Source organism: Meriones unguiculatus, chromosome 7, assembly GCF_030254825.1.
Source record: "Meriones unguiculatus strain TT.TT164.6M chromosome 7, Bangor_MerUng_6.1, whole genome shotgun sequence".
Taxonomy (NCBI): domain Eukaryota; kingdom Metazoa; phylum Chordata; class Mammalia; order Rodentia; family Muridae; genus Meriones; species Meriones unguiculatus.
The window spans coordinates 41,593,629-41,616,790 of record NC_083355.1 but is presented as its reverse complement, the minus strand read 5'-3'; the positions used below and the strand labels follow the sequence as shown (position 1 = coordinate 41,616,790).

The window sequence follows — 23,162 nt, the reverse complement described above, 5'->3', positions numbered from 1 at the left end:
GAAAAGGAAGAAAAAAAAAAAAAAACACAAAGTCAAATTTAGAGAATGAAAAGGAAAACAAAGTTTGACACAAATGCAAGTAAATGCTGTTAACTAATGACATAAGGCTTAGTAACATCTGGCCCCTGAAATGAACTGTTTATTAGTTTAAAATAAAATAAAAGCACAATCCTTAAGACGGCGTCATAAACTTTCTCCCTAAGAGATGGTTCCAGCTGAGCTGAAATGGGTTCCATGACACACTACCAAGTGCTGCTTGGGGGAGTGGTGGAAAGAATGCCACAGTTGCTTTAGGAGCGCGCGGACCATCTCCACCTGTTCCTCTGCTCCTCTGTTCAGCAGATGCTCACTGCACCCATCCCACCTGCCGGACACCAGGGTAGGTTTTTAGGTTAGACATATGAACAAAACACACCTCTGTCTCCATGACTGGAGGAGACACACACACAAGACAAACACTTGCACAGTACAGAATCATGCCCACTATCACTATGCAGGGAAAACGTACGGAGGGCGGAGGGGAAACACCTCTCAGAAGCAACTTGAAGGGTGGATAAGAGTTGGTCAACTGATGAGCAGGCAATATGACAGTGTGGAGGCAGCTTATGGAAACAGGAAACGTGTTCAGTTATAGAACACAGTGGATCAGAGTTTCCTGATCCAGAGTGGTATGAAGCCCAAGAGGAAGGCAGAAAATCCATCATTTACAATCTCCGTAAGCTACACTAGATATGATGGGTTTTATTCAAAGTACAAGAAAAGAAGTTACTGGAGTAGGGAAACATAAGGCATCTGAAATCCCAGCACTTTATAAACCAGTAGAAAATAATATGCAGACTTGCTCCACAGCTGTCTAGCTATACCGTAAGTCCTGGCTGGGACGCCACACGTAATTTGCTAAGGAGCAATACTGGACTCAAAGGACAAGGTTTTCACGGACAGGCCTCCCCCCACCCCAACACACACAGGGCCGCACTGCGTAGCCCTGGATGGCTTGGAATTTTCTATGCGGTGATGTGCCTGCCTCTACCTCCCTGAGTGCTGGGACTGAAGGTATATGCCACCATACCAGGTCTACCAGTTTTTAAGGAATATTTTCTCTCGTGCAAAATTTGAAAATTTTAGAGGCAAAAAGAAGAATATCCATGTGGTCAGTCCACAGCCTCAGTTACTGGGAAGTTTATTCCCATCTCACCGGGAGCTCCTATACCCTCTACACTTGAAGCATCAGCTATATATGAATATTTCTATCAGAGAAAAACTACAAAAAAGCATAATTGCAGGATGTAAATATTTGATTGTTCAATTTCCACTCATTAGGTGATTTACTTATTACCATGCTGGGGTGGAGTCTAAGGTCTTATGCATAGGTTCTACCCATGTGAAAAGAACTTTAAATATTTATTTTTACTGCATAATTTAAAACATTTTAGAATGTACATTTAAAGATCTACTTCTTGTGTGTGCGCACAGGTCAGAGTACAATTTTTGGAAGTTGGCTTTCTCCTTCTATCATGTGGATCCCAGGGAATGAACTCAGATAATCACACTTGGCAGTAAGAACCTTCACCCACTGAGCTACCTTGATAGCCCCACAATGTCTTTTTAGCACTATCAAATATCTAGTAATTAATACTTTTCTTTCTTTCTTCCTTCCTACGTTCCACAACAGGCTGGCCTTCACAGATCCACCTGCCCCTGACTCCCCAGTGCTGGGATCAAAGGCATGGCTCACCACTGCTTAGCCAATTTTCTTATTTAAATAGGAAGTGTATTGTCTAACTCAGGTGCTGAAAAGACTAACAGCACAACTGAGTGTGGAAACTCACTTCTCCAATCCCAGTACTTGAGAGGCTGAGGCAGGAGGACTGTCATATGCTGGTAGTGAAACTGACCTGCAAGTCAAGTATCAGGTCAGCTGGGCCTATGGTGTGAGACCTCACAACTCACAAGAGACCCACCACCTTTGCCTCTGGGGTGCTGGGATTAAAGGATTGCTACTGTGTCCAGCTATGAGACTGTCTTAAACACACACACACACACACATCAAAAAAAAATAAACAAAACCCTCAAACAATGACTTATAAACTATGGTTTATAAGACTAAGGATTGAGCATCTTACCCAGGGGCCTCCTTATTGCTTGGCTTCTTTAGGTGTACAGATTTTAGTATGTTTATTATATTTTATATGCCTAATATCCACTTATAAGTGAGTATATACCATGTGTGTCTTTCTGCTTCTGGGATACTTCAGTCAGGATCATCTTTTCTAGTTCCCACCATTTGCCTGCAAATTTCATGATTTCCTTGTTTTTAATTGCTGAATAGCATTTCATTGTATAAATGTACCACAATTTCTGTATCCATTCTTCAGTTGAGGGACATATGGGTTGTTTCTAGATTCTGGTTATTATGAATAAAGCTGCTACAAACATGGTTTAGCAAATGTCCTCATTGTATACTTGAGCATTTTTGGATATATGCCCAGTAGTAGTATTGCTAGATCCTCATTCAGAAAGGCAAACGGGATAGACATTAGAAGATGGAGAAAACAGGGAACAGGACAGGAGCCTACCACAGAGGGCCTCTGAAAGACTCTACCCAGCAGGGTATTAAAGCAGATGTTGAAACTCACAGCCAAACTTTGGGCAGAGTGAAGGGAATCTTATGAAGGGGGAGATAATAATAAGACCTGGAGGAGACAGGAGCTCCACAAGAAGGAGAGCAACAGAACCAAAAAATCTGGGCACAGGGGTCTTTTCGAGACTGACGCTCCAACCAAGGACCATGCAGGGAGATAACCTAGAACCCCTGCACAGATGTAGCCCATGGCAGCTCAGTCTCTAAGTGGTTACCCTAGTAATGTCAACAGGGGCTGTCTCTGACATGAACTCAGTAGCTGGCTGTTTGATCACCTCCCCCATGAAGTGGGAGCCACCTTACCAGGCCACAGAGGAAGACAATGCAGCCAGTCCTGATGAGACCTGATAGACTAGTGTCAGATGGAAGGGGAGGAGGACCCCCCCCATCAGTGGACTGGGGGAGGGGCATGGGAGAAGAGGGAGGAGAATAGGACTAGGAGGAGATGAGGGAGGAGGCTACATCTGGGATACAAAGTGAATAAATTATAAGTTAAAAAATGAAAAAACAATTATGATGGACTAATGCAACCATCTACCACCTTAATTTTTTTTTAAACTTTTATCTGCATTTCTTTTATGCTGAATCTATTGCGATGCCATCAGTTTTTGTTTCTTCAGTTTCATCTATGTAACCTCCTCTTCTGGCTTTGGGACAATCTGTTCCTTTTCGGAGAGACCATTTCAGTGTGGCAGGGAGAGCTCATGTACTGGTTAATCGCCATGAGCTCTGTCAGCTCGATGATGTCTTAGGTGCCTTGTTCACCTGGGTATGTTCAATGACATCTACACCCTTGAGTTCAGCTTACTCTGCATTTTAAAGCATGTGCAGCAAAAACTCAGCACTCTTTTTTGGCCACCGACCCTGAGTCCAGTCCCACTGTTTGGCCTGGGGGCACCTCCTGACTCCAGCTTTATACCACCGGAATGGCACACACTGCTTCTTTCAGATTGAGCTTGAGATCTTTCAGATACTTGGCTTTTCAGATGTGTGTACCCTTGATGGCCTGGGCGCTTGCCCAGGTGTTCTTAAAGAGAGCTCAAAGATTTAAACCTCTTGATCTGCATGATTTTGGGAGGGTTTCTGGGTCAAGAGGGTAGCAAATGGGTCACCGCTGGCTGCTTTCAGGAAAAGCCACTTTTAAATTTTAATACAAAGATTTCTTTTTCATCCCTTTTGCAATTTACTTGTGCAAGAAACCTTGTTCACTTTAAAGATTGTCCTTTTTTCAATCATGTGTTCTTCACTTTCAAGTTGTATTAATTTTTATTTTTTTAATGATTTATTTTTATATGCACTGTTGTTTTGCTTGCATGCTGGAACTGGAGTAACAGGCAGTTGTGAGCTGCCAAGTGGGTCCTGGTAATTGAATCTGGGTCCTCTGGAAGAGCAGCTGAGCCATCTCTACAGCCCCACTTTAAAATATTAAATTAAGATTTGTTGCCAGGTAGAAGTCACACACCTTTAATCCCAGAACTTGGGAGGCAGGAGCAGCTGGATCTCTGTGACTGTGATGTTAACATGGTTTACACAAGGAGCCAGGTCTGCACAGTGAGCCCCTGTTTCAAAAAACTTGTTTTTAAGGCAGGTGAAGGTGGTTCACGCCTTTAATCCCAGCACTTGGGAGGCAGGCAGAGCATTGTGAGTTTGAGGCCAGCCTTATCTATACAGTGAGTTCTAGGAATGCTAGTACTACACAGAGAAGCCGTGTCTCAAAAAACAAAACAAATAAAAAAACAAAAACCACCAAAACAAAACAGTAAATTGTTTTCAATTAAAACCTTTTAAAATAATAATAATAATAATAATAAATAATAATAATAATAATAAAAGCCTTCCCTCAAGTTAAAGCCAGTTAAACATAGAGGCTTTTACATAGTTTGGATGTTTCTATAAAGTTTATGTATATTTTCTTTTAAATTAAAATGTTTACACTTAGAATTTTAATAAGCAGAAAACATTCTCCAGTTTCTTCAAAGTAAATTTTTATCACATGAAAATAATTATCCCATTTTTATGTATTTTTAAATTCCTTAATTAGCTAGTGTAGCAAATCTGTATAACTTCCTCACTTGTGGCTCACACACAAATTAACACGAAAGTCTCAAGCATGAGGAAGGTGATTGGAAATCAGCATGTTACTTACTAGATATCCTTTAGACTCTCAAGTCTGTACCTGAGCAAGAGACATTCTATCTTGGGGAAACAGAGGGGAAGAGTGGCAGTGTCTATTAGGCAAAACTATTTTGCACTTCAGATCTATCTGTGCTAATTAGAGGTTTCTGGTGGGAAGTGACAACCCTATTTTAAGAAGAATGATGCTTTCTTATTCCATATTTGATGCGACTCCAAGGAGAAAAGCCACAAACACTGTCAGACACTGGCCTACACCGTTTTGGCTGGTGACTGGTTTAAAGTTAATGCCTGTTGTTTTGTTTTAATCTAAGTGTTTCTCAAGCAAACAAAAGCAGTCTCAGACTAGCAGAAAGGGTCTAGGATCTCAAAAGCAACATGGATGAACCAGTGAGATGGGACACTACCAAAAACTCTCTCATTTAAACAGCCATGAGTTTCTCTTGACCCCATAATTATTCGGGGAAATCAAATAAAAATTAGCTTTTTGCTGTAAACAGAGACATTTGCAAAGATGCCTTGGAAGGAATCTAATACCGACTACCTCCCCCCGCCCCCCAAAAAAGGGGAAAAACAAAAAAGCAAGGAGCAGCCAAGAGTGGTGAGACTCAGGAAGAAACAGGCAAAGCTCTGTAAGTTCAAGGCTCAGCCTGGTCTACTTGCTCCAGGCCGGCCAGAGCTACATAATAATGCCCTGGATGAAAAACAAACAAAAGCAAAAGCCCCAAACCAAAGGCACCCCGGCATATTTGTCTACGTTTAAAAAAGGATGATCAGATGTGCGTATTCTTCAAATCTTTCGGAACTGGTGAAAACCTGTGTTCTAGGATTGTAATCTCCCAGTAGGAAGATTCAGGACAAAGTGTTTACATGGTAACCACACAGCTTAGTTTAGGCTATCCTTTTATCAGTGAAACAGTGATGGTGAATAATCTTACTTCTAAATATAAAGACAAAAATGTAAGGCTTAGCTGTGTGGCAAGCAACTGAGTAGCACATGCGAGCTACTCACGGAAGTGACAAATCTAACGGCTCACTCAGCAAACAAACAAGCGTTTCTACTCTGCCAAGGATGCAAAGGTAAGAGTAAAACACAAATAAACTAAGAGTACCTGGCATTCTGTTAAAGTAGAGAGACTACATGATTGCTATAGTTTTTGCAATGCAAAACACACAAATCCTAAGAGCATAATTTGATGAATTTTATCCACATACAGCCATGTAAACAGTGCCCAGATCAAGAAATTAATCAACATTTTAGAAAGTGCCTTCCCTCCCTTTTCATTAACAACCCTCACTTCTGTCATCACAATTCAACCTGCCTATTCTCCAATCTTAAACTGAATAAAAAAGCTGTATACTTTTTTGTGAAACTTATAAAGAAGGTATTCTGTTTTGTTTTTAACCACACTTTTAAGTTGGGTACGGTGGCACATGCCTTTAATCCAGCAGTCTGGAGGCAGAGGCAGATGAATCTGAGTTCAAGGCCAGCCTGGTCTACAGGGTGAGTGAACCAGACAGCCTGGGCTACACAGAGAAATTATGTCTCAAAAAAAAAAAAAAAAAACAAAAAAAAAAAACAAAAAAACCCAACAAAACAAAACAAAACAAAAAACAGCCCCTCCCTCCCAAATTATACTTTCGTTTATTTATTTTGTGTGTGTGTGTGGAGGGGGTGAATGTGTAGTCAGGGCATGTGTTGGGTCAGAGGTTGACTTGTGGGAATCAATCCTCTCCTACCATTCGGGGTCCAGGGCCATTAGGTGTCACAGCAGACTGACATGTTGTCTGCTGATCACACAGTTTCCTTTATTTACATATGCCTGTGAGATTTAGCCATGTTGCTAACCGGATTAGCAGTTCATTCATGTAGAATATGCCTTTGTACGAAATATACCACCGTGTACTTATTTCCAATTTCCAGCTATTCTAAGTTAAGATGTCAGGACTATTCTTGCATGAGTCTTTTGCTATTTGTCTCTTACAAGGGGCCGGGCAGCTGAGTCATCAAGTTGGGATAAGACATTTAGCTTTAGTACTATCTGCTTACCTCAAAGTCAAAGACATTTTCCTGTATTTAATTCTAAAAGTTGTTATTTAATTTTTTTACAGTTGACTCACTTCAATCAATTTATATGTATGGTGCAAAAGAGAGGTCTTAGGATGAAGGATCTTTGAGCTTGTTAAGCCTACAGGTTTCCACTTTTTCTTATTAAAACAATAGTTGGCTGCCTCCATTCACCTGAGAAGCTTGCAAATGTATGTACTGATACCTGGGCCTCAACCCTAAAGATTCCAACTTCTAAGTGTGCAGTGAGATCTGTGAGTTTGTTTACTGCATCGAGGTTTGGTTGTCCACTCTTCTGTCTATGTAGACAACATGGGCTGTCCTTCATTTAAACCCTGAAGCACACAGCCAGGCCTCCCACAGCACCTTTTCACAAAGAACATCATTCAATCACCTGAAGGTAGAGACTCCAAAGCTAACGTAGTCTAGGTACGTAGAATGTGCCCACTACATGTTTACTCAATTAGGGAAAATGGACCTATTTTTCACTCTGATCACTTAAATGACTTAGAAGATGTTAAGTCTTTGGTTTCTCTGTAAAGTGGGATTAACAGTCCTACTTCACAATATTCTTATGAGGTAAGTGAATTAGTGTACATAAGCATCTAGTATACTTCCCAACATACAGCAACAGTATGCAGAGATCCACCTGCCTCTCCCATTCTGAGTACTGAGATTGAAGGAGTGTGCTCCCACTGGGCTTTTTGCATCCTCTATGTGACCTGCTACTGCCCTTTTCCCACAGGACCAATTGTGGCTTAGCTACACCAAATACCAGTTGCCTCTGAAGTCTAGCATTCTACATATACCAAGTATGCTGGTCCTGAAGCACTCTGGAGACAGACCTGAAGCAAAGGATTAACCCTACTCACGTCCATATATGTGCCTCACTTCAAGTATTTCTACAGAAGTCACAGGCACTTTTCTGATAGAGCTCCAAAAAGTACTTGTGTATACTTGTCTGTATCATGAAAAAGCTTAATGTCTTCAAAACTCAGAGACTGTTATTTCTGCCTTTATCATGCTTAAACATTGCCCAAATTAAAGACACGTCATTAGAAAACATCAGAGGTGCAGTTGCTATCCAGCTCTGATCTTCAAGCCCCATCAGAACGGGCTGCAGAACGGGCTGGGTTTGAGCTGGGACAGTTTTCAGATGTCCATTTTCTTTCTTGTAGTACTCGATCTGGTGTGCCTTTGGAACTCAGTGACTTTATAGGAATGGGTTGTGAGCAAAGACAAACAGCAGCCTATAATACCACTGTTGCTTTAAGTCTCCTTTGGAAAAAAAATGTTTTCTTTATCATAAATACTGTCACTGGAAAGAAACACTGTGCAGCAGGTCTGTTCTATGATGCTGGAGTAGTCCTCAAGTAAATTAGGAAATAAACTAAGTAAGTATTAGATATCATTCTACATAATTTTATTCCCAAAATCTAGGAACCTTGACTTATAAAGAAAACCAGCCACCTGAATGGTATTTTGAAACTTATTCAAACTTAGAGCAGGGCTAGGCAGTCTGAAGAGACTACATGAAGCATTTCCCCCGGGATGGGGATTGATCAGCGCCTTGCCTGTGTAGGCAAGCCCTCTAGCAGGAGCCACAGACTCCTATCTAGCCCAGCAACACTTTTCGGAAAAATTTACGAAAATGTGATTCATGCCTGAAATTCTAGCCCTCAAAGGATGAGGCAGGAGGATTGTCATGAGTTTGAAGGCAGTCTATGCTAGACTAAGACCCTACCTTGAAAGAAAGAAAGGAAGGGAGGGAGAAAAGAGCAATTTCATGAAGGACAATTAATAAGTCAAAACATGTCAAGCCAAGCAACTTCCAGTGAGCCACACAATTGAGTTTATAGTCTGTTTAACCAAATAAACCTAAGCAAATTTCTTTTTTAAAGTAAGACTGGAACTTTGGCTGAAGTTATTAAGGTTTCTATGTAATCAAGCATACAGATTCTCAAGAAATCTTTTTTGATAGTTTTAATTACAGCAATTAAAATAGTTACCTACTATATGAAGAATGAGGAAACTCTTTTCACATGAAAACAAACAGTTCAATGCTAACAAAGTCCAAGCAAACTTTACATGAATCTGATGTGTAACTCAGGGTTAGCTGAGTTGTGGTCTCTCAGAATGTGGTTGAGTCTCACCTGTGAGTCTTCATATGTAAGCTGTAAGCAAACTAACTCTTTTATCCTTAAGAGTCTCCTGTCTTTATAGAAGAATTTGTTTTTCCTACATCCTAAGCTAAACATCAAAAGAACAAAACACTTAAAATCAAGAGTCAATGATTCCTTAACTTAAATTACTCATATAATTAAGCTTTATTTTTGTTTTAAACATTAACATTGTTCAACTAAAAACCAACATTTGCTTTGTTTTGCTTAATATTAATGTCAGTTTATAAATCTAGAATCCGCCTTTGTTCATTGTTCAGTCACAGAAAGGGTCTAATTTATAGTCTTAGCTATAGGTTTCTTTCGAACTTATGTTCTCCACAAATATGTTCCTGGGGGGAGGGTCTTTAAACTTATTTTTTTAAAGATTTATTTATTTATTATGTATACAGTGTTCTGCCTGCATGTACACCTGCACACCAGAACCACCATGTGGTTGCTGGGAACTGAACTCCGGATCTCTGGAAGAACAGCCAATGTTCTTAACCTCTGTGCCATCTCTCCAGCCCCCTTTAAACTTATTTAGTAGCTTAAATTTTGAATGAAAAAATGTTTTTGAATGAAAAATACATCCCAAGCTAGTTGTGGGGAGCACTTGGGAGGCAGAAGCAGGAAGACTCTCTCCATGAGTTTGAGGCCAGACTGGCTCTACAGAGTGAATTCCAGGACAGTCAGGGCTCAAGAGACAAAAACAACAAACAGTATACACTTCAGTTTCAAGCTAGCCTAGAAGTCAATGTGTGTGATATTTTCTAATTTGAGGTGAGGCCTTGTGTAAATCATTAGTAATTGTGGAGTATCATTTTCAAACCTCCAAGTAAAATTTAGCAAAAATGGACTCTGAAGTGATTAACACAATATAAAGCTCTAAACTACTGATCTCAACAGTGAAAATGTAAGACTCCTAGGAGACATAAAGGCAATCTATAAAAAAAAAAAAGCAATGAAGAAAATGTAACTTAGGATCTGTCGTTATCCCTTTGGTAAGAATGTGCAGAACAGGGCCTGCCAATGAACAGGTTTTCCCAATGTCACAGCCGCGCTGCTTTTCAGAGCTTGGCTTACACTGCAGCTGATTCCATCCCCTGTAAACTCACTGTTGTTCTCCACTAAGTCAGTGACATAGGTCTAGTAAATAGTTTCCCCCAAACACCAATTTCACTTACATTATCATGTTTAAAAAAACACAACATCTTCAATTCCCGGAAGACTCTTTTGCAAGAGACCAGATTCTGGAAGACGTTGGGCATCTTTTTGAGTGCTACTCTCTTTCCATCTCTTGGGTCTGTTACTGACCTAAAGAAGCAATATTTGGGGGAAAGGAGGGAAAAAGAGAAATCAATTCTAAACCTTATTCTCCAATGTTTCAGAGATCATGACAAATATTTTGTACCTTAAAACACTCAATATCAAATCCACATAATAATGCTAAAGGCTTCAGTGCAAAGATGTCAAAAGTACACACAAAGAGAATTCTAGCCACCCAACTCATCTGTCATGTTCTTAAAGAAAACCTTATCTGAAGCCAAATATTGTGACCCTGGTTTGTAATCCCAGAATTTAATGAGTCTGAGGCTGGAGGGTGGTGACTTTGAGGGAGACCCTGCCGCAAAGAGCTCATATAATCTTTCCCCCTCCCCCCTCCCGTCTACTTATCTACGAATGCTCTAAAAGATCACTTAATCCATCTGAGGTAGGAACATCAGTGGTAAAACTGTTTTGAAGACTTGGGGAAGCAACAGCTAGGACAACATGATAAAATAAAAATCTTGTTTCTTTTCTTTGAGAACCATTTTCAAGATTGAAAGGATGTTCAAGTATGGTTTACATGATCTGGTTTCTCATAGACCCATATCTGTAATTACTACAGTGATGCTCTCTCCTCAGACGTATGGTAGCTTGGGGGGGTCCCCTGGGCCCTGAATGGTGATGTTCTTTGCATCTACGCTCTTGCTGCATGAACTGTCTTTATGGTTACAGCCTCCTTAACAGTTCAGCATCCCCTTTCATCTCAGCCTTCTGACCACCTGCACACAAGCCCCTGCACTGCACTTCCTCATGTTGGAAACGGTTCTGTGAGGTTCCTGCCGATTCAATCTATACACATTAAACCAACTGCTTTCAGTCATTAATTGGCTATTTGGCAACAGATGTCCCATGAGCTGCAGCTCTGTCTGCCTCCACCCACCCAGGTTAGAATCCTGCTGATCACTGTCATGACCTGTGCTTTAGGCACTTCTCTTAGACTTGGGTAACTAAAAACTGAGACCCATTTGCCTTCATCCAAGTTACTAACTAAATCTCAGACCAGGACTGAGAGTTGCTGCCTATTCCTTTAGGATCTAGCACCAGAAACCATTCTTGGGACTGACAACCAATCAAAATCTTGAATACAGTTAACTGATTACTCATCCGATTGACTAAAATCACTCTAATTCCTTATCCCATTTATTCAAAAATCAAATGGCTATCAAATTCTGCCTTCCTGAAAATAAAGTACCCCACTATCTACCTACCTGAGGCTCGGACCTAACTCCTCCATCTTAGTGATCCCACTAAGTGCTCGTGAGGCTTTCAAGGGTGCGTTCTCTATCTGTAAACACAGCCACTGCTTTTGTGTCTACTGACTGAAAATTTGGTGAAACAAGCATGATCATTTTTCAGCTTCCTTTTTTCTAAACAGGGTCTCACGATGTAGGCCGGGTTGGCAGCGACCCCCCTGCCGCAGGCCCCTAAGTGCTGGGAGGACTGGTGTGTTCCACACAAAAGCTGTTTTTATCTTTCATTCCTGGAGATCAAAACCCAGGGCCCTGAGCATGCTGGGCAGGGGCCCCTCCACTAAGCTGTCTCCAGCCTGAGCTTCCAACAGCTTGAAGTGTAGCTAAATTAATCCAATCACTGAGATTGTTGCACAAATAAAAAGCAAAATCTACACCACCATTTAAAATCCATATAAAGTCTGAAAGTCAAATGGAAGAAACCAAATGTAAGTTACAGTCAGACTATTAAGTGAAAGCCATTTTCTCTGTCTCAATATAGTACTTTTATATCAAGTACAAAATGAAAATGGCAATAAATAAGAAAAGCAAATTTTGCATCAAACTTTGTACTTGAGTCTGTTCAGGTTCCTTTAGTCTAGGACAGTTAACGTCTTTGAGCTGCTGCCATTTTCAAAGACTACAGGTCAGTCACTTTGTAGACGGTCCCTCATTTTGTTTTTCTCTGGTATTTTTCCATTAGAGTCAAATTATACACTTCTGTCAAAGACGTGCCGTCAGAGGACACCGTACTGGGAGGCTGGCGGTATAGTTACTGGTGCTAACTCTTGTCACCGCAATGAGGTAGGTGTCTGCTAGGCAAAGCTCCTGTGCCTCATCAGACTTTAATAATTTTAGTATCTTCAGAAACGCAGTTCAATAAATGCTAGTTTAAAAATGACCGGCAAGGGCTTCGTATGGTCCTGCTTCCTAGCCTGACCTGTTCTACTGGACACACTCTTCTGGTAAGTAAAGCTGCTCTCAGATGAACCCATACTGTAAAACACACAGGCTCAAGCCCACTACTGTGCTTTGCATAAGTTTTAAGGTAAAATTCACAAAGCAGCATTTTACGCTATTTGTGGAGGAGTCAGTCAAGCCTGTGGCTGGTAACAACAGAACTCAGATGAATGTGAATGGCAGGGCAGGGTTCATGCCATGTTGAGTTTGTTCTCTTAACTTGGCACAGGAGATGCTTCCCTCCAGTACAAATACAGCAAAGCGCAGGTAAATGTGGAAAGACTATGTAGCAATTTTTGTATTTGCTCTGTTATTAAAGGCTTGCTGTACTTAATTTTTCTGGCAATGCCCTGGCTATTCCAGCTGCAACTGTTAATGACGCTCCACAGCTACAGAGATAACAAACACTTGGGGCACCTTTATTTTTTTTTTGCGGGGGGGGGGGAGGGAGGAGCCATTTTTAGAACTATAATTCTCTGAGTAGGCAGTCATTTTCCCTGTAAATTTCAGATGCCCTAAGTAGTGCTGGTCTGTTCACACGGCTGCCCTCCTAAAAGCATTCCTGTTATATCAGCAAGCAGACCTTCCTAAGTTTTAAATTAATATCTGATGTATTTATCCATTCATTCCTTTCTTCTCTCCCTCTCTTTCCTTCCTTCAATGGTCTTACATATCTCAGGCTAGCCTTGAGCTTGCTAAGTAGTTGATGATGACCTAGAAATTCTTTCTTCTCTACCTTCTGAGTACAGCTGTATGCCGTCATGCCTGGTCTATGTGGTTCTGAGGAACTGAACTCATGGCCTTGCACATGCTAGGCAAGCCCTCTATCAACAGAACTACATCACAAACCCAATACTTGATTTTCTAAGTACCATGATAAACATTAAAAGGTTGTGAGAAAGAATCATTCTTTGCACCTACCCAAATCGTATCAATCCTTCTCTGCACTTCTCTGCACAGGTTCAACTATTTTTAAAATATTAGAACCCACAAGTCATTCTTGAGAAACAGAGTTTGTGTTAAAAAAAAAAAAAGTACAAGCACAAAGCAGGAAGTTTCTTGGATCTGCTATGGTCACTTTGAAATAAAGTTTTCTTAATCCAGAGAACCTGGACATTGTCACACATCTGCTTCAGTGATAGACAAATGCAAAAGCTGGAATGAACCAAGATGAAACTTCTCCCTGGAGATACTCCCCCGGGTACCAAAATGCCACTTAGAACATTGTTAAACCAGGAAAACATCAGAAACTGTTGCTTAAAATTGGCACAAATCTCCAAAAATCTGTTATGCTCCTCATTCATTTTTATGTGAAGAACCTTTTTTAAAAAACAAACAAACAAAAAACATGGCACTGTTAAAGTTTATCTTTCTGATACATGTTTTTAGCTACTCAAATCAAATAATTTATAATAAAAATGCTTCAACTTGGATTAACAAAATCAAGCCCTTCTAATTCTACTCAAGCTACACTTTTATCACCAACGGACTGGTTTTTGCTACCCACACAATTATTCTGTCAACTGCACCAATACTCTACCAACAGTTTACATCCCCACAACAGAATCTTATTACCAAACTCTAAACATTTAGATTACTGCTTTCATATTGACTTTGAAATTAACTTATTTAGAGACTACTTTTACATAGAGTTGGATTAAGTCAACTTAAGAAAATAGCAAACTATGAGGCAAAATTTGACAAATCTAGAAGAGTGTATGTTTCACTTTAGTACTTGTTTTATATATTCAAGGACACAAGAAACATAAGGAGTAAAGAATTTATTCTTATGTCTCACTGTTCTTAACCAGAATTGCAACAGTTAAGTTTGTACACTCCGTACTAACGTACAGAGCTATGTGTTAGTGTGAAGACTAAACCCTTCTCAGATTCCAGAACTGTCTCCACAACAAAAAAAGACTCCACATCTCCCTGAGATAACTGGAATCTGAGTAGAAAACAACCCCTTTCCTGTTGTTAAAGGACATGTTATGATCACTTAAATTGCCAACTTATATTGCAAAGGAAAAGGCCTTCAGTGAGAGCTAAACTAAGGCAGAGAAACTGTTCATCTCCCGCCCCAACATCTTCGAGATATTACTGATTAGAAAACATCTACCTTTAAATGAGAGAGTTCAATGTGAACTTAAATATCCTCTAACTCTCTGTTTAAGTAAATGGCACTGGACCCTTCTCATCTGTGGCGAAATACCCCACCCCAGAGTACGAATAAGGAATAGGCAGGTCATCCTATTAGACTGTTATAATTATATTCAAATACTTTTACTAGTAAGACCTTTTTATGTTTTTTACTAGGAAAAAACATAAAACAAAGACCCCAACATATATAGAAGTCAGAGGACAATTTGCAGAGTCAGTTCTCTCCTTCCGCTATGTGGGTCTAGGGATCAAAGCTGGGTCTTTAGGGCTGGCCGCAATGGCCTTTACCTGCTGATCCATCCAGCTGGCCAACACCTTACTTACTGCTAATACTTCTTCAGATCCCAATCAGTAACACTGGTAAGTTAAAATACAACTAAGAACCATTTCATGTTAATTCCCATAGTCAAATATATTTGATTGTTTTTGAGCTCATAAATTACTTCCTTTCTTACTGCTTATGTACTATGTGTAGTCACTGTCAAGTCTCCGGGAGGAGTCTGTCTTGTAGCACGGAAGTAGCCACCCTGACTTTTCAATAGGAATCTCCTTGTGTCAGAGGGTAAATATGATCCAGGCCAGTCTGCCATGTCTAAGAAGTTTTCATGCCCTGTTAAGTCACTGTCCTCTCTTAGAAACAGCCCTATGAATATTACATGGGTAAGAAACCAGTTGCTGTGAAGGAAAGGTTTCTGGCAAAGCCAGAGTGGAAAATAATTCGTATCTCGAGTGCGCATTTCAACGCCTATGCGTAAGAAGGGGTCACAGCAGGCAACTAAAGTCAAAAGCGTGTCACACAAAAATGCACTGCTGTTAATCTCACAGATGGCTTCTTAAAGTTATCTGTTTAATAACAGTTTGGCATGAAAAATCCAAACAAAGAAAAAACAAAACCCTTAAAAGACTTTGCAATTTTTGTAGTATATTAGGTTTATAAAGACAGAAAATATTATAAAAAAGTCTTATTAATGCAGCAGGTTTACAACAGTATAATTTTGTAGACAACAAAAAAACTTAAAGTGGGCTGAGGATGCATTTCACTGTTAGAGTGATGACACAGGCACCTAATTGTTCAGGTGCACACAAACAAACAAATACAACAAACTTATCTCAAAATAAAAAATAGGAAAAAACTAGGGCTACAGTTCAGTAGTAGACAACTTTTCTGGCATGTATGAGGCACTAGGTTTAAGCTCTAACACCATTAAAAATTAAAAAAATAAAACATAAAAAAATATTATGAAGAATGCCCTGCTCTATACAGAGAATTATCAAGCAATAAGTTACACGGTATAATTCTGGCATAAGTATAGACCAATAAAAGCTGAAATATGACTTACAAGAGGACCCTGAGCACTTGTCAGCACTTGTAGTGGTGGTCTACCTGCAGCCCCATCACTTGAGGTGGAAGCAAACCCAGCATCAGCTACACAGTCAGCTGATGTAGCCCGAGGTTCACAAGGTGTTGTCTCAAACAACAAAGCCAGGCGGGCATCATGGCTCATGCGTGATTTCCCATCACTTAGGAGTCTGAGGCAGCAAAGCTGCAAGTCTCAGCCCAGCTACGGCTACAGTGTGAGGCTCTCACTGCAAGAAAGGCAGCTGTGCAAAGCAGGAGAGGCAAGAAGACTAGGCCAGCTGGGACTAACTATGCATACTGTACTTTGTCAGCTGGGTCAGAATCTCCATTAGGGAAGCTTTAAAGGGAGCCTGTGAGGACGGAGGAAAAAGAAACTTGGTCCTTCCACCGGCTTCCTATCTGTTTTGTTTCCTATAATGCTGTCCAGCACCTCCTTTCACTCTCAGCAGTAGTGGCTTCTGAGAGAAGCAGCTAAGTCCAGTTTACAGTTCCTGACCCTTGCCTAACTAACTTCATAACCAACTCCACTGCATCTTCCACCCCAGACAGCAGCACTACCAACTCCCTCAAACGGAAGTGCTGCTGCTGCTTGGGATTGTAAACTTTAATAATCTGAGCTCTTCCCCGTGGTTTCCGGCGTGGGAGGCAGACATTTCTGTGGTGTCTCAGTGTTCTCTTCTTGCCTGTTTAATTACCTAGTTGACAGCTTTCTAACTAATTAGCAAGTGTTCATGGGAAACTCTATTCAAATACCTTGTTTTTTGTTTCTTTCTCCTGACTAAATCCTGGCTGATGATGTACTTTGAAGACAGTGTTGGAAGTACCAACTATCTATTACTGAAAGACAAAATCAATCTCCAGCCTTAACCCAGACTACTTACATAGCTGGGCTGTATAGAAAATTACACAGCTTAAATATTTCTCAAATTTATTTAGTCTCCCCCTCCCCTGTCTGTCTCTGTCTCTCTGTCTGTGTGTCTGTGTGTGTGTGTGTGTGTGTGTGTGTGTGTGTGTGTGTGTGTGTGTATGTGTGTATAAGGTAGTTCTTTCCTTCCACCAGGTAGGTCTTCGGAATTCAACTCAGGTTGTCAGGCTTGAAGGAAAGCACCTCTACTCACTGCACACTCACACGGCTTTTAAAAGACAGCAATCTCTTCAAGATATTTGGGACAGGAAAAGAATTCTCCAATCTGATATCAAAACACTAACAATAACAACAACAAAAACCACTAACGTCTCTATCTTCTTTAAAAGTCTTTTCATGATGGACATGGTATCATATACCTTTAATCTTAGCAACCAGGAGGAAGAGACAGGAGGATCTTTGTGAGTTCAAGGTCAGGTTGGTCTACATAGAAAAGTCCTGGTCATCTGTGGCTACACAGTAAAAATCTTGTCAGAAAGAAAGGAAAAGAAGGAAGGAAAGAAGGAAAGGAGAGAGGGAAGGAGGAAGGGAGGGAGGGAGGAAAGGAGGAAGGGAGGGAGGGAGGAAAGGAGGAAGGGAGGGAGGGAGGAAAGGAGGAAGGGAGGGACGGAAGGAGGGGGGAGGGAGGGAGGGAGGGAGGAAGAAAGGAAGGAAGGAAAGAAGGAAGGAAGGAAGGAAGGAAGGAGAAAGAAAGTGGTCTTTTTGGATTGGAGAGATGGCTCGGAGGTTAAGAGCACTGGCTGCTCTTCCTAAAGATCCTCAGTTCAATTTCCAGCAACCACATGGTGGCTCACAACCATTTACAGTGAGATCTGGTGCCCTCTTTTGGTCTGCAGGTGTACAGGCAGGCAGAACACTGTATACATAATAAATAAATAAATCTTACAGAATAACAAAAAAAAAAAAAAGAAGAAGAAGAAAATGGTCTTTTCACACTAGTTCACATTAATGATAAAAATACAAGTCACAGCTGGGTGGTGGCAGCTGTGACTTCCATTTTTATATATGCCTCAGGAGGCAAAGGCAGGCAGAAAAATCTCTGCATTTGAGGCCAGTCTGGTTTACAGAATGACAGCCAAGGCTACACTGAAAAATCCTGTTAAAAAAACGAAAAGAAAAACAAGAGCAAGTCACAGGGAAGATGTACGCCACACTTAATGGAACAAACCACTCACTCAGATGTATATGAACAGGGAACTAATGAATCCTAACTTTTTAAAAAAAAAAATTATGTGTACAATGTTCTGCCTGCACGCGTGCCTACAGGCCAGAAAAGGGCACAGATCTCATTATAGATGACCATAAGGTACAATGTAGTTGCTGGGAATTGAACTCAGGACCTCTGAAAGAGAGGCCAGGGCTCTTAACCTCTGAGCCATCTTTCCAGCCCCATGAATCAACTTTTAAAAATTGGTAATACCAGCTGTTTTAATGGAGATATGTAATTGCAAATCTTACAGAAACTAGTAAGGGCATAAGTGGTAAATCATTTGGAAAGCAGTTGGTATTACCTATGGCACTGTCTACTAAAGATACATCTACTTGCTGACAATCTGATTCCTTGGTACTTAGTAAAAAGGAATGTGGACATACGCCAAAACATATAAGCATATGTTCATAGCAGCAAACTCTGTATCTTCCTTAAAAGTGAAACTAATTCAAATATCCACAAACCAATACACCAATTAAAACGAAGTACTGTTACAGGCAATAACATACATCACAAAAGATTTTGAAAGAAAGAACTGTACTGTAAAACTTCATTTCTATAATATTAAAACAAGAACAAAGTGGAACTCTTAATGCTCAGGGATGCACACTTGGGAAACAGGGCTTACGGAAGGAGTTACCACACAAGTTGGGACAGTGGTTGCTCTAGAGAGAGGCAGTGGTGAGAGGGCACAGGGGACGCTCTGATGCTGAAAAAGTCTCATTCTCACAGTGTGGGTAGCTAGAGATCTGCACTTACTACAACCTCGAGCCCAGCACTCTGTGTTACTACGCCTGTTACTATGTAACTAAAAATTAAAATTACTTTTCTTTGAGACAAGGTCTTACTATGTTGCTCTGACTGCCCTGAAACCTATGTAGAACAGGCTGGCCTTGAATTCAGAGATCTGCCTCTGCCTCCCTGGCACGGGATTAAAGGCGTGTGCCAGCACGCCCAGCCTGGTTTTCAATTCTTTGAAAAGATGTCTGAATGTTTTTCCTGCATGCGTGTGTGCACACCATGTGCATGCCCACAGAGGGCAGAAAACGGTGCTGGTCCCTTGGAGTCATGAATGGTGAAAGTTTCCATGTGGGTACTAGGAATAAAATCTGGGCCCCTGCCAGAGGACCTCTTAATTGCTGGGCCATTTCCCTTATCCTATCCCCATCCCTTTTAAAGAGACAGTCCCACTCTGTCATCCTGAACGGCCTAGAACTCACTATGTAGTTCAGGCTGGCCTCGAATGCATAGAGATCCGCCTGCTTCTGCCTCCCAAGTGCTGGGATTAAAGGCATATGCCACCATACTTGCCCAAAAAAGCTTTTGAAACAGACTGCCCAGTTTAATTTCCTAGCAAAAGAAAGCATTTTAGCTTGAAATATGCATAACGAATAATTTTTTTAAAAAGATAAGATCCATTAATTTTCTCATGTGCACATATCTACATTAGCCTGATGGATTTGTTACTTTTCTTCCTATGCTGGAGGTTCATTCTGCAGAAAGGATTAGGCTGCATCTTTTCTGAGTTTTGGTACAATTTCAAAGGAAATACTTGCTTTAAAAAAATGCTTCCTTAAAAAAAAATAAACATTTTCTTCATCATTACACAAGAACATGCTATTAGAAAGCATTCCACAGGAAAGCGCTGTCAGCAGAATTTAAGACTCCAGACCCACCCCTGATCTAATCACAATCTTCCAACTCTTCCACTGTGAAACAAAATGCTGAGGCAGCTACAACATACAGATGTGCTTCAGGTTTTTAATTAGTCTGTTAAAGATAACGGGACAAACAAAACACCACCGTAAAGACGAGAGGCAAGACCTCCAGCTGTGGCAGACTCAGAGGTCAGCATATCCTGGGCTGAGAACAAGTATAAAGCCAGAAAGCAACCTTGTCAGGGCTCTAGAAAATGGCCAGCATCAAGTGACAAATTTATAAGTATTTATGAAAAGAGACTAAATGTAAGAAAGAAAAGTGGGAGTCAGTGGCATCGCTGCATGGGGCTGCTCCGTGGCCACCCTCCCCCCAACACCCTTACAGAAGTCAGTGTGCTGTGTGAGCAGTGCAGATAGTGAAAACCAGCCTCTCTATTCAAAGGTTCTAAGGCGATTTTAAATGAAGGCTAGAAAGAGCATCAAGTGCCACTGAAGAAGGGCAGAAGGCTAACATCACTGCCAGCTCCCGGTAGCTCTTCCAACAGTTCAACCCAAACCTGGAATTTAACAAAAATAGTCTGCTTCCTTATCTACACACATCTGCGGAGGACTAGAGGCTGAGTACATGCTCAAAGGACACCAGAGAGGGCCCAAACTTTCCACAAATGCCAGGCTGACTCCAAGCTTCCTAAGTGTGAGATAAAAAAAGCAAAGTCCCAATCCCACACTCAGACCCAGAGAAAGCAGTAAACACGGGCTGGAGAGATGGCTCTGCAGTTAGCAGCACCTGTTCTTCCAGAGGATTCAGGTTCAAGTCCCAAAACCTACACGGAGGATCAGTTCCAGGGAATCTGATCCTTCTTGTGATTTCCTTGGGCACCAGGCACTCACGTAGTGCAGACATACATGCACAAAAAACACTCATACACAAAGAAATAAAAATTAAAAAGTAAGTATCAAAATAAAACCAAACAGGACAGGGCTCAGTAGCTAAGAGTACTGACTGCTCTTCCAGAGGACCCAAGTTCAATTCCCAGCACCCATATGGCAGCTCACAACTGTCTACAACTCTAAGATCTGACGTTCTCACACAGTCATACATGCAGGGCAAAAACAAACAAACAAACAAAAACAGATAAACACATAGAGGTCCACACACAGACACTACCAAGGAGGCATTATTAAGTAGCCAAGTTCTCACCAGAATCAAAGATGGCCAGATGGCAGTGATCACCTTGAGTGTCAGAAGGGACTTAGTACTCTTTACTTTTAAGCAGTGTCAAGACTGCGAGAGACTATGGGGCTTTTAAAGTTGGAGTAAATGCAGTTTGCATTATGATATGGTCACAAGCCTGTTGGGGCCGGAAAGTGGAGTGTGATGGTTTGAATGAGAATGGGCCCCATAGGCCCCCAGTCTTTTGAATACTGAAGACTAGGCCCCCAGTTGATGGAACATTTTGGGAAGATTAGGGGGTGTGGCCTTGTTGAAGAAGGGGTGTTGACAGGGTAGGCTTTGAGGTCCCAATAAGCTCTCTCTGCCTTGTGCTTATGGACAAGACGGAAGTTCTCAGCTACTCCTTTCAGCTGCTAAGCATGGAGCAGCTTTCTCCCAACCACGATGGTCGTGCACTCTGTTGGTGAGCTCCAAATAAATGTTTTCTTTATTAGTTGCCTTGGTTATGGTGTTCTGTCATGACAACAGAAAAGTAAGAAAGACAGGTTCCATCCCAATGCACAGGTGTGAATACATACTCAAAATCCACAGGTTAAAAAATATTGACAACACCCAAATAACTCTACATCTTACTACAGAGACCATATTCATTGCTATTCTATTTATAATATTTATAAATTGGAAATATCTAGATGTCCATCAATTAATAGATAATAAAATTGCATTGCATTTCATAATAAAATATTATTCATCAAAAAATAAATTATTAAATCTTCAGGTAAGTGAAAGAGCTAAAACCAACCCCAAGTGCGACATAAGACCCAAAACAATAAATTCTGCATGCTTTTTCTTGAATGTGGATGTTATATAACACCTGTGCTACAATCCAAATAAGTACAAGGTGAGGTACCTAGTAAGGGACTGGCAAGTGGGGACGGAATCTCACAAGGAAGTGGAAACAGACTATAGGTTATAGAGAAGTCAAAGGAGAATCCAGAATAGAAAGATTAAATGGGAGGAGGGATGAGAGGACAGGGTAAAGGAAGGATTATAGGAAGACATAATTAATACTACCAGCTTTAAAAAAAAAAAAGTCATATGGAAATGAGGCTTCATAAACTATAAAGGCATTTAGAGTCACCCTGTAATTTGAGAAAATAATGCCCCAACACCTTATCTAACCAAGTAAAACCTCCAGGACCAGAAATGGGTTACATCTTGCTGAGTTGCTGGCTAAAGGGGTCTAATACACTACAGTCCAAAACACTACAGGCCATTGCCAAGGCTATCAGTTACTCTCCATAACCTGATATTAAAGCCCCATTACAAAAGACTAGCATTCGTGGTGCTGGAAGGTATTTTGCACGGTATCATCCAATTCAAGGGAAGGGGGATCCTCTGTATTAATTACCATATACTGCAAGAAGCTTTTCTGATGACGGTTGAATGATGGATGCATTAACCTACAGGTACAGCAATATGTCATTAGGAATCCCTTTATTACTATGTCCTTTCTCAGGTTCTTAGCCACTTTAACAATGGGAAGGTACGCGTTTCATCTCATGAAATGGGCTTTGATTCTTTTTTTTAAGGGGTTGGTCACTCCCGTGTCATTTGTGCATTGCTGTACCAGTGTAACCTGCAGGCACGTCATTCTCATGGGTGGCAGGGTTTACTGTGTGATATTGATGATTACTTTATCCCTCTGGTAGTGTGGAAAATGCCTTCCAACATCATAAACACTAGTCAGCAAGGGTGAAGCTTCAATGATATAAGTGTTATCTTTTGGAGTTTTTACTTGGTGGCATAAGGTGCCTAGTTGGGGCAAGAGCACAACACTCTAAATGCTGAATTTCTCCAGCCCCTGAGCAAAGTAACTATTAATAGGAGACATCTAGAGATGATTAAAAATTAATACAAGCTATTAAAAAATGAAGAATAGGAAGAAAGAAAAAGTTAAAAACGGTAGAAGACAGGGCTGCAGAAATGGCTCAGAGGTTAAGAGAACAGGCTGTACTTCCAAAGGTCCTGAGTTCAATACCTGGCTGGGTATTAAATTCTGTTTATAATAAAAAGCAGGAAAAACAAATGCACTTAAATTTTAGTGAAAGATATAGCATTTATACTGCCTAGACTGGCAAAGAGAAAGGACTGGA

At 40.8% G+C, this 23,162-nt stretch overlaps 1 protein-coding gene and 1 pseudogene across 1 annotated transcript in view; both read right to left on the bottom strand.

Annotated features, from left to right (window-relative positions):
• Nlk (nemo like kinase) overlaps window positions 1–23,162 on the bottom strand; it is a 126,601-nt gene that overhangs the window by 45,554 nt on the left and 57,885 nt on the right. The window contains exon 2 of the mRNA XM_060387195.1: window positions 10,189–10,318. Within this exon, the coding sequence (XP_060243178.1) occupies window positions 10,189–10,318 (130 nt within the window). The remainder of the gene's footprint in view (window positions 1–10,188; window positions 10,319–23,162) is intronic.
• Window positions 5–3,743, bottom strand: LOC132655060 (large ribosomal subunit protein uL22-like; annotated as a pseudogene).